Raw genomic sequence first — 11,245 nt, forward strand, 5'->3', positions numbered from 1 at the left:
TTGTCGTGAGTAATTCAATGTTCTGATGTAAATGTTGCAATTGTGCATCTATCCAGCAGGAGGTGTCGTTTGATAAGGTCAGCCACGCCGCCCGGAAGACAGATGTAAATATTTTCATGACGAAATCACACCAACCCTGAATCGTCTACTAGTGACATCCACCCGTGGTAGCACATAACTGCCCACTGTATCAGTCTATCTGGTGGTCAAAATAATTCATCTTTCTGTTAAGCTGGCGTGTTAGACAGACAAACACTGCTACCGCACACGTTACACGCATTGTGTAATATTTAGTGTGCAGTTCCGAGCTTGCAATTGATTGGAGTGGTGTTGTCTTCTTCCCTGTCGACAGCAAGTTTGCATTTTAACGGACTGACATCAGATTCCTTGTGTTTGATTTTGTCCTTACCGCGGTATAGTTTTCCACGCCAGTGAATTCGGTTTATAATGCAGAAGAGGAGGAAGCCAGACCCCATTCAACTCAACCCGATTCCTGATGGCAACGCTATTAACGGAACCGGTGCCTCAGAGTAAGTAGCCTGTTCGTTCGGTCATTCATTCAGGCGTCAAGAGGAACACTAAGTAAAAAAATTCCACACTTGACATCAATAGGAACTCTTTTTAAAACACAGCAGTAAATGACGACGTAAATAAGAGCGTAACCGAGATGCCGATGATAGTCAGTTTATCTGTATGTAATCTGTGATGAATGAGTTTTGCTTTAATACACACACACACAGATATATATATATATGTAATGGATTGGTGGTTTGAGTTGTGTGTGTGTGTGTGTGTGTGTGTGTGTGTGTGTGTCACTAACATGTTTAAATGTAGCTACACATTTAACACTCAAAAGGTGACTGAATTCAGTGGGACATGCATGCAATGTGACCGTTATCACGTTGCCTCCCAATATCTCCAATTTTCTCCGGTCTCCAAAAGATTCAACTAACCAGTGTTTCCTCTAGAGTGGGTTAACGGCAGGCAACAGGCAGGGGATCCTCTGTGTATACTCCAAACAGCGAGGTCTCGTCACATTTGCACAGAGCAATCAAAATACAGACCTCTGTTCATTTCTCTGGAGAGCTGTCCAGTATCCTACCTCACAAGACATGACTTGATGTTATTAAGTCACCACTGTAGAAGCAGGCCTTTGAATGAGATAAAAGTGCCTGTAATAGAACATGGGATTGGTTGTGGGGGCAGGGTGCAGAGGGTACCCATTGCGTAGGCCTGCTTCACGTAAGATACTGAAGATTAAGTGAATCCACTGGAACAAATTGAGACAATAAACTGTTGTGACAACGTGATCCACTTCTCAGAGCTTAGCTCACAGAGGTTGTAATCATTCCCTATTAAGTGCTAGGAAAGGTTCAGTTGTAATAAGAATCAGTTAGGCCTGTGTGAACAGACAGGTCAAGTTTAGTGTGATTTAGTTGGTCGATGTTGAGTTATAACCTGTGATGTCAACAGCACATCTTTCCATAGTGGATTCTGTCAGTTATCACCTTTTTGCACAGGTCCTTTGGTCCCCTAAAGTAATAGACCCAAATCCAATCATTTTACACTGAGAGTTAAGTGGTACTGTGTGTCAGACACTTTTGTTTCACTGAGTCCATTACCAGAGCTGAAGTGCCCTGACACCCCCTCTCTTGCTGTGATGGTGAGCTCATAACAGCCCCAAGCTGATTTAGGTTTAGTCACAGAGTTTGCCAGCTACTGCCACATGAGTGATCCACCAGATGAAAGAAAATTTTCCCCAATTTTTTTATTTTATTTTTATTTTTCAACATTGTGTTACCTTGTTCCTACAAGTCTACTGATAAGGGTTTTGAAATGCTGACATTTAGCACCCCTAGAAGTCCATCACAGCCCTATCTAAGGAATTGCGTTGATACAAATGTGATACAAGAGTTAAAGACAATCAGATTATATGATACTATATGAAACATATTCAAGCATGTTGAATATTATGGATTAATACAAAGTCGTCTTGTATGTTTATCTGAATTTCAGCTATAAGTCTCTCAGTGTATTTAAAATCATGATAGCTCTCTATAGATACATAATACATCATGTGATGAGATAGTATGAGAGTAAGATAATATAACACCATGAAATATTGTGTATCCTGGCCGAATATTCAGTATCTTTAATATTGTAAGTTGTTCTTTTATTTGTAATATTTGTAAGGACTTTACAAACCCACTCATTTGGCATTTGGCTGTTCGTCTCACTGAGCAATGCTTTGGCATCAAAAAGCCACTTGTTGCTTTGCAATAGCTCAGAGCCTTGGAAAGCACTCAGGTCTGATTTATGAATCACCCTAAAAGCTTTTTTTGAGCCTTAATTTCCACAGAGTGTTTGGATTACTTCTCACCAGTGAGACATGGCGCCCCTCCCCCCCCCCCCCCCCCCCCCCCCGCTTTTTGTAGTAGTGTGGCAGCTTCACTCCGAGACCCGGCATTGTGCAGTTAGGTGAATGACAAAGAGAGCAGAGCACATTCTTTCGGCAAGGCCTGGACAGGCTGTGGCGAGCAGGACTCTGGAATGTTTGTGTGCGCCTCTGATTCAGGCCTGTGGAAAACTATATGGCCATATGGGGCTTTGTGGAATGCATTTTCTCACTGGTATTAGTAAGTAAGACTGGAAGTCACAACTGGGATATTTGTGCACACGTGTGTGTGTGTGTGTGTGTGTGTGTGTGTGTAGGGGTGGGGGCTGACAGTAAGTCCACTTTCTGGCTCAGCAATGCTCTTATATTTTGGACGCCTCCCGGACAGAGCAGGGCTGACACATGCCTGTTTGTCTGCTTTCCTTACCCTTTCACACTGTTTATTTAAGTAGAAACACAGCTTAGAATAGACATGATGCAACTATTCTCTGATGTAGAGATTTTTTTTTCTCTTGTACCGAATAGTTGTCTGATGCTTAATACCATTCAAAATACAATCAAATGCAAATTAGATGTGATATCTTCCAGATTTTGAGTATAACCTCAGTATGGTGGGTCTTTTTTCTTTTATTTTCTTTAAACAACAAAGAACCATCATCTTACCTTTCTACATCATTCTGTTCCATTACACTTCTACATGACTACAAACAATTAAAAGTACCCCCCCCCCCCCCAAACAGATTCACGTAACACAACCCACTGTTCTCCTTTAGGTCTGATTTGGGTATGGTATTCACTCAGTTCCATTGGTATTTCAGTCAGTTATTTTCTTTGTGGAGTGATGCAGCGTTGAATGGGCGAATCAGCAAATGTACTGAGACCAAGGACAAGCATTCACATTCACAGCCACATCCAGCATTTTTTCATTCATTTATATTTGAATACATTCATCTTTCAGACCTTGAAACATTTTTTTCCTCCTGTCAACTCAGCCTACAGAAGATAATGAAGATTTTAACATGTGGTAATCCTTTGTGTCTGTACATTGCCAGTGACATGGGCAGTGTTATTGATTGAACATGTAGATAAAGTTAAAGGGTATATCTCAGGTTGACTGAATCTTCGAAGCGGGAGTGCATAGCGTGTATGTGTATGTCCTTTTTTTCCCCAATCCTCCCTGGTAATTTGTGGTAAACTTAGGGTTACATGACTTTCAGTGACTTTTTGCATTCAAAAAGGAGAGTTGCTGGACCTGTCTGTGTTCGTAGACTAATTCAGCTGTAACAGTAAAAGAAATAAATGAATAAATAGTGTAAAAATGAAGCAGCCTGTGCCATTTAACTTTTATTAAGTCACGAGGAAAGCCAGAGTGCCTTCACTGAAAAGGAACAACCTTGAAAATGGAATTATAGGTATGTTCTAATAACTCTGTGTACAGTTCATATTGTGAGTACAGGACTGCAGAGTTAAAAGAAAGTTGACTCATATCCTCTCTGTGTGTGTGTGTGTGTGTGTGTATTTTATGTATTTTTGTCATAGAGTCGCATACTCACTCACAGACTCACATTTGTCATAGACTCACATGGAGTTTCTGCTCCATGGCTCCATGACCACACACAGAGAACCAAGGGAGTGCTTTAAAAGAGCCACGTTAAATATTAACCAAGGCCACTCTCTCAGAAGTTAACCTGTGTGGGAACATACCTTGGCATCTAGAGTGTATCTCAGACTCCCAGGAATGTGTACCTGTTTAAGGCCCACCGCTACAGCCCGACCAAGCCCCGGTTCCATTCCACTCCCTCCCACTCCATTTTTCCGCATTCTCTCCCTTAATGAGGAAAGGTACTGACCTGACCATTGGACAGGAGTTGTCTTTGTTTGTTTGTTTGTTTGTCTTCCAGCCTTTCTACCAGGGGCCAGCTGCTTAAATCAGTCATAACCCTTGTCACGGTGCTGTAGCCTGTATGGTTTCTTTATAAAGCCCTTAGGTGCCTGGGAGTTTCACTGAGTGATAACTGATAACTTTGCTTGTTTATGTCACAAGTTTGATACGGCAGCCCAATTTGTGCATGCGATTTCTTGGTCTGCGCCAGAGCGTCGATTAAGAAAAAAAAAAAGAAAAAGAAAAGGTTAACAAAAAGAAACAAAAAAAAAAAAAACACCAACAAAAAAACCACACAACAGCAGCAACAAGTACAAAACACACAGGGGACTTCAACCTACCTCATGGCCTTTTATCAGTTGATTCTGCTTTAGACAGAGACTCTTGTGGGCAGAGGTGTCACACACAAGTTGAATAAATTCAGAAAATCTATGCAGTGGGTTGTGTTAAAACATTAAGTTGTAGTCTTTTCCATTTTTTTCTTTCATTTTTTTTAAATAGTGTGGGCAAAGTGTGGGCACTGGTAAAGAGCTTTTATTTTATCTCCTCCAGCCAGTGAAAGTTATGAAGTGTAGAGCTCTCTCTCTCTCTCTCTCCCTCTCCCTCTCCCCCTCTCTCTCTCTCTCTCTCTCTCTCTCTCTCTCTCTCTCTCTCTCTCTCTTTTCTTGCATCTCTAGGTCTTTTGCTGTTGTCATCTCTAGACTGCAGCAGCCCACCCACACCTCCCACTCCACCCTCGCTCCCTTCTCCTACTGCAGCCTTGTAACCATGGTTATACTGGCCCATCGTCAAAAATAAAAGCACTTAACCCTCGCTTCGCTGGTCATGTAGATGAGCCAGACGCTGAAAACCTGAGATTAGTACAATGTCCTTCTCTCTCTGTCCTCTTCAGCTGCTACTTGAGATGCGTTCAAGCTAATTACCTGAATGAAGCAAAACATCTTGAATCTGTGCGTCATCTAATGAGCGTGTTTTTGATGTAAATTTATGGGTAAACGTGTGCTTTTGTGTGATACCCACCGTTAAAACATTGTCAAAAAACAGAATAATATGTTTTGCATTTGAACTGGTTGCAGTGTAAGAGGCTCTTGAGAAAAAGTGTGTGTGGATGTAAACAGTCTTAATCATTTACCACAGGTGTTTAGAGCATGTGATGCATGTGTTTCCCATTTAACCATGGAAACATGACATGATGAGAGATCTGACATTGACTGTTGCAAAATGTACGCTCTGTTAAAATCAATAGGTTTTACCTCTTAAGGCCTTACATATATTTAATGGTTTGGGCGATTTGCTACACAACAGATTAGTTGGTTGCTATGTAAGACTTTTAATAGTTCATCCGTTTGAAAGAGAGGGGCAGGAATCTTCATTTTCACAGGATGTTTAAAAGACTGTGACCTGTTGGCATTGAAGATTGTTCAGACATGCCACTGCAACAAGAGAATGTTGTGTAAGAAGAGAAAGAATAGATGGAGAATAGAGAGGTCAAAGCAGTTCACTCCACGGAAGTGTGAGGGAAATGCGTCACCATGACAACAGGCTCAAGAAAACAGCACACACACTCAGAGGAACTCTCAGCTCGCTAAAGCTGGGGACCAGGAAGACGTCGTGATGAGAGCATGCGTATATGCGCATGCACGCACACACGCACACACACACATACACGCAAACACACACACACTACACACATCCATCTGTTTCTTTTTCTGTCAGTCTGTCTGATTTCTAGGTCACAAATGTCTCATGTGCAATGTTCCCTTTGAACAATTCATCTTACTGATTAAAAATTGCCTTACATGTGGTTGACTCTAATGCTTATTAATGTATACATATTCTTCTCATAATGTAAGGATGACGCAGAGATTCAGGATATATGTGCAGAACAGATTTTAATCCAACATCCAACAACTATCAGACTGTGGTAGGCTTGCGTCTAAATGAGTCAGTGAATGAGGGATAGGTGTACATGACGGACAGGTTCTGTGTTCAGTGAACTGGTGAAGCTGAGGTCTGATAAGTTGACTCAGAGGGAGGTGGGAACAGAGGTGTGACCCATACCAAAAAATGCAGTTTTAGCTCTCTTTTCCAAACCCAATCTGTCAAATAAATCCAAACCAAAATAAGTCTAAACCAAAAAAAACCCCTGAAATTTTAAAAAATGTATGACTTTTTCTCAACTACAATCATTCTGAAGGACAATTGCAGCTTAAGAGTGGAAATTCATATTGTAACGAGATACATATGAGTGTCTCCAGTGCCTGATGTCTCTTGGCAAATGGACAGGATAGAGAATCAAACAGGAAGATGATCTCACAGTACCATGAATTAATCCTCATGAAAATGAACCCATTGGATTTTTGTGGTCCACCTGTCTCTTGCATTGTTAATCCAGGCACAGGCCTGTGTGTTTTGTGGTTACTGTTCACGTACTGTGCCTGCTGTAGGAGGATGTATCCCAGTTTACCCTGAGGGGCTCTTAACTCAGTCTGAATACCTGGAAAAACACTCTCTTCATTCCTAACCATATATCTTGATTTCACTGTTTTAACTACGTGGGCATGTTAACAAGCTCAATTGGTCGTGTGTGTGTGTGTGTGTGTGTGTTCTCTGCCAGGACGAATCTGGAGGCCTTGCAGAAGAAGCTGGAAGAGCTAGAGTTGGATGAGCAGCAGAGGAAGAGGTTGGAAGCGTTCCTCACGCAGAAACAGAAGGTTGGAGAACTGAAGGATGATGACTTTGAGAAGATCTGTGAGCTGGGAGCAGGAAATGGAGGCGTGGTCTTCAAGGTCTCGCACAGACCCTCTGGACTCATCATGGCTAGAAAGGTACGGAGGAAAGATCACGTGACACTGTAGTGAGGGCCATACAGCCCTGAAGTGTATCTTGAGCATTACTGTTTGATTGGGGTTTAGTTCTTTCCTTTGAATTAATGGTGTTCTCAGGTCTGATTGACAATCAGAAGTATTTGCTCTAATGCTGTTTACATACACATGTCCATACATATGGAGTTATAAGCTCATTGCCTTATCTAATAAATTAATACAGTGTATTAATATGTGACGACACTGATCCTCTGAGTCGTTATATATGCATGGAGTTATTAAGGACATTTAAAAATGGTTTCATATGTCTATGGACAAGAAAGTAGGTTGCTTAATATGTATAAAACGCTGCTCTGTGCTTGGTAACATGCGCTTGTGCTTGGTCAAGACATTAATATAGATTTTTAGTCCTGGTTTAGACATGTCCCTCTGCTAAATGTCCTTGGACTGACTGAACTGGAGTGGACATAATGTAGCTGGCATTGGACAAATCTGCAAGACAACACTCTCTTCTCCCATATCTGAGAGACTTATTGATTTCTGTATCTCATACGTGCTGTTTTTAGAATTTCAGGTCATTCGTAATGTATCGTTTTCTGTTATCTGAGGAAGTCATGGATTCAGAGAAATGAAAATCCCAGCCACTGTATCTAGCTTTGTATGACACTCACGTGTTACTTGTCCAATTAGGGTATCTTCACGTGTTACAATAATAATAATAATAATAATAATAATAATAATGCCTAATGGAGGATAAAATAATGCAGTCAAACACAGGACACAATAATATTAATCATTATTTTTTATTTTTGTGAAGTGTGCGCCCAGTCCCAATGTCCACTGCATTGATTTTACAGCTTGTGTGTGAATGTGTATGGCTAAGTCACAACAGACCACATGGATCTGTGTTTACACTGCACTGACCCTGAAGCGCATCCCCCATCCATGTGTATGGGTGCATGCTGCTCTCTCTAAGCACACTCTGAGGGTCGAAATAAATTTTCCTCTGATTGTGATCTTTCAGCTGATCCACCTGGAGATCAAGCCGGCCATCCGGAACCAGATCATCCGAGAGCTACAGGTCCTGCACGAGTGCAACTCCCCTTACATCGTGGGTTTCTATGGAGCTTTCTACAGCGACGGGGAGATCAGTATCTGCATGGAGCACATGGTGGGACTTGCTTGTTTTACCATCATGCACTGTAACATGACACCACTGTGAGCCCATGGCATGAGGAGAAAGCACAGGCAGTCAAACACGATTGAAAGGGCTGACAGATGTTTAAAAGCAAGGCCATTGTTCAACAAACGTTCATCATGACTTACATTATAAGAGTACTGTATGGCAAAAAAATAGCCTCATAAAGTATTAACAAGTGCTGATACAAAGCTGGGAACTGTATATTTAAACCTTTTAGGCCCTTTTTTTAGATAACAGATGTTCTCTACACTATTCTGGGGATCATGACCTTGATTGATTAGCCTGTGGGGATGAGTCGGTTCCGATCTGTGGTCCACTATGCTAACCTCTGTGACATTTGTGCGTCTGTGCTCATTAGGATGGTGGCTCGCTGGACCAGTCTCTGAAGAAAGCTGGGAAGATCCCAGAGCAGATACTGGGAAAAGTCAGCATTGCGGTCAGTATCTCATTAGCCTCGCTTTTGCTAACGTTTTCATTTGAATGAGTCTCACATAGAATGGTTCCAGATGGAACAGCTATTGTAAAAAATGCAGCCAGTCTTTTTTCTGATCTCAGAATATAGATATTCTCAACTAGTAGCTAATGCATCTGACAGCACTTGTGGAACTTAATTTTGTATGTTTAGAATGCTGTTGGTCCACTTTTACACAGAAGTATGTAATAATTTGTCTGTTACCTATTAGGTGATTAAAGGCCTGTCCTACTTGAGGGAGAAACACAAGATCATGCACAGAGGTGAATAATATAACATTTTTTGATGGAATACCAGGAAATTGTTTCCTACTCAATGCCTATTTTTGTCACAGTTACACTCAGTGGTCATTTTTATTGAGGTCCGACTCCTGTTCTTGTCCCCCAGATGTAAAACCATCCAACATCCTGGTGAACTCCCGAGGAGAGATCAAGTTGTGTGACTTTGGTGTGAGCGGGCAGCTAATCGACTCCATGGCTAACTCATTTGTGGGAACTCGGTCATACATGTCTGTGAGTTTCCCACTGATCCATACACTCATATGCTCCAGCTATGACATTGTCTATATCTGTTCTTATGAGGGGAGGTCAGTACAAGGTCATGGGTGGTATGAATGTCATACCATTTGTTTTCGAGATTCCCTCCCAAAAATAGCCGCAATACATGCAATAGGTAATAGATGACGTATCTTTTGGACGATTAAGGAAAAAAAGTCAAGAAAGAACACACTTGCTACCGACTGACATGTCTTAATTAGGTTATACTTTGTGTTGAAGCCCCTGGCGTGTTTATAAAAACACAAAGCACTCCACCTGACTCAGTTGGCATGGATCTGACAGGCCATTTAGTGAAATGTACTAAAACCTGTCAGTGTTCAGTGCTGAGCATTTTAGTGTTTGAGCATCTCAAGGAGCTCTCGCAGGAGCTTTCTGTCTTGCACTGCTGTCACTTCCTGTCAGTCTGTGCTTATTTCCTGTTTCTGTGTAGCCGGAGCGCCTGCAGGGGACCCATTATTCTGTCCAGTCTGATATCTGGAGCATGGGCCTATCCCTGGTGGAAATGGCCATTGGGCGTTTTCCCATCCCGCCGCCTGATGCTAAGGAACTGGAGCAGATTTTCGGTTTCCCTGTAGAAGGAGACTCTTCATCCAGTGAGGCCTCCCCTAAACCAAGGCCCCCCGGTCGGCCTGGCAGCTGTGAGTGCCTGTTACTCTTCTCCGTCCAATGAAACATCTGCGAGCTGTCACACTACCAAGTCCTTGTGTGCATTAGAAATTTTTTATGGGCAATCACTTAGACAGGTCCAGGGTTGTGCTTAAAAGCTTCATTTGTCTCAATTGTTGCCCAGAGGGCAAAAAAAAAATCTCCAATCCAACACATCTGAATCAAACATTCAGAGGCTTTGTAGGCTTTGATTACCTGAATTACGTTTGTCTGAGGAGGGTTGAGACAAAGACTTAATATCTCTCTCGGCCCTTTGAGGTAAATTACTGCACCACACCTACTCCTTCTCTCAGTCTTTTGTCCAGGCTATCCATTGGAAGGTAAAGAGAGAGGTTTTGTAACAGAGCTGTGTTTGTTTGTTTGTTTGTTTGTTTACGCTGCATCTCTTTGTTGTGTCGCAGCATATGGCCCTGACAGTAGGCCTCCCATGGCTATCTTTGAGCTGCTAGACTACATTGTCAATGAGGTTTGTGCTCTGAGCTCTGATTTTGAGTCCCATTTCATTGATGACACGGTCATGTGAGGCCACAAATTTCATGTCACTGGGGGATTGTTATGGCCACCCCCGTTCTGATTTGATTTGGTTTCCTTTCTTTCTACAGCCACCACCCAAACTTCCCAGCTGTTTTGGTGCAGAATTTCAGGACTTTGTTAATAAATGGTGAGTGAAGACAATAAAGGAATCAAAGGAATACACTGAACGTTTGAAATAAATGTCAGTTTCAGATAGCTGTTACCTCACATTTTCTAGTGCCATTTGATGCTATCGTGATGGCTTACTCTGCCCTCTAGTGGTTATAATAAATATGACGTATATGCCTGCATATTGTTACAATGTTTGAGTAAAACCTAAAATGTGTGCAGTTTTATATGTTGGTCTGGTTTTTTGCAGTTTGATCAAAAACCCTGCAGAGAGAGCCGACCTTAAGCAGTTAATGGTGAGATTTTCTTCATCTTTTGGCTCACGAGGATGCTAATCTGTTTCTTTAAAATGTTTTGATTTGTAAGAGTTTGTTTCATTTACCAGCTGAGAAATCTCAGTCTGTGTAATTACAGTTTTAAATTTTGTTTCTCAGGTGCATCCCTTCATTAAAATGTCGGAGGCAGAGGAAGTGGACTTTGCTGGCTGGCTGTGCAGCACCATTGGCCTAAACCAACCTGTAACTCCCACCCACAGTGTGGGGATGTAAAATTAGCCAATCAAACCTTTTTGCCAACATTTCATTGTGTGCTCAAGTTCAAAGGAT

The 11,245-nt window shown here is 41.8% G+C and overlaps 1 protein-coding gene across 1 annotated transcript; it reads left to right on the forward strand.

Annotated features, from left to right (window-relative positions):
- Nucleotides 1-354: 354 nt before the first annotated feature.
- On the forward strand, nt 355-11,188 carry map2k1 (mitogen-activated protein kinase kinase 1). Its single transcript, XM_030766070.1, has 11 exons — nt 355-530; nt 6,895-7,105; nt 8,127-8,273; nt 8,662-8,739; nt 8,987-9,038; nt 9,163-9,287; nt 9,763-9,970; nt 10,400-10,464; nt 10,601-10,659; nt 10,891-10,936; nt 11,075-11,188. Exons 1-11 carry the CDS (start codon nt 448-450, stop codon nt 11,186-11,188), a joined length of 1,188 nt encoding a protein of 395 aa, XP_030621930.1. The 5' UTR covers nt 355-447.
- Nucleotides 11,189-11,245: the final 57 nt, after the last annotated feature.

This window comes from Chanos chanos, chromosome 2, assembly GCF_902362185.1.
Source record: "Chanos chanos chromosome 2, fChaCha1.1, whole genome shotgun sequence".
Lineage (NCBI taxonomy): Eukaryota > Metazoa > Chordata > Actinopteri > Gonorynchiformes > Chanidae > Chanos > Chanos chanos.

What these genes read in the sequence shown, in the direction of transcription:
- map2k1 (XM_030766070.1), top strand. Translation starts at nt 448, where the DNA reads ATGCAGAAGAGGAGGAAGCCAGACCCCATTCAACTCAACCCGATTCCT. An exon ending in CCCCGGTCGGCCTGGCAGCT is followed by an intron (nt 9,971 to 10,399) that starts GTGAGTGCCTGT and finishes GTTGTGTCGCAG; the next exon opens with CATATGGCCCTGACAGTAGG. An exon ending in CCGACCTTAAGCAGTTAATG is followed by an intron (nt 10,937 to 11,074) that starts GTGAGATTTTCT and finishes TTTGTTTCTCAG; the next exon opens with GTGCATCCCTTCATTAAAAT.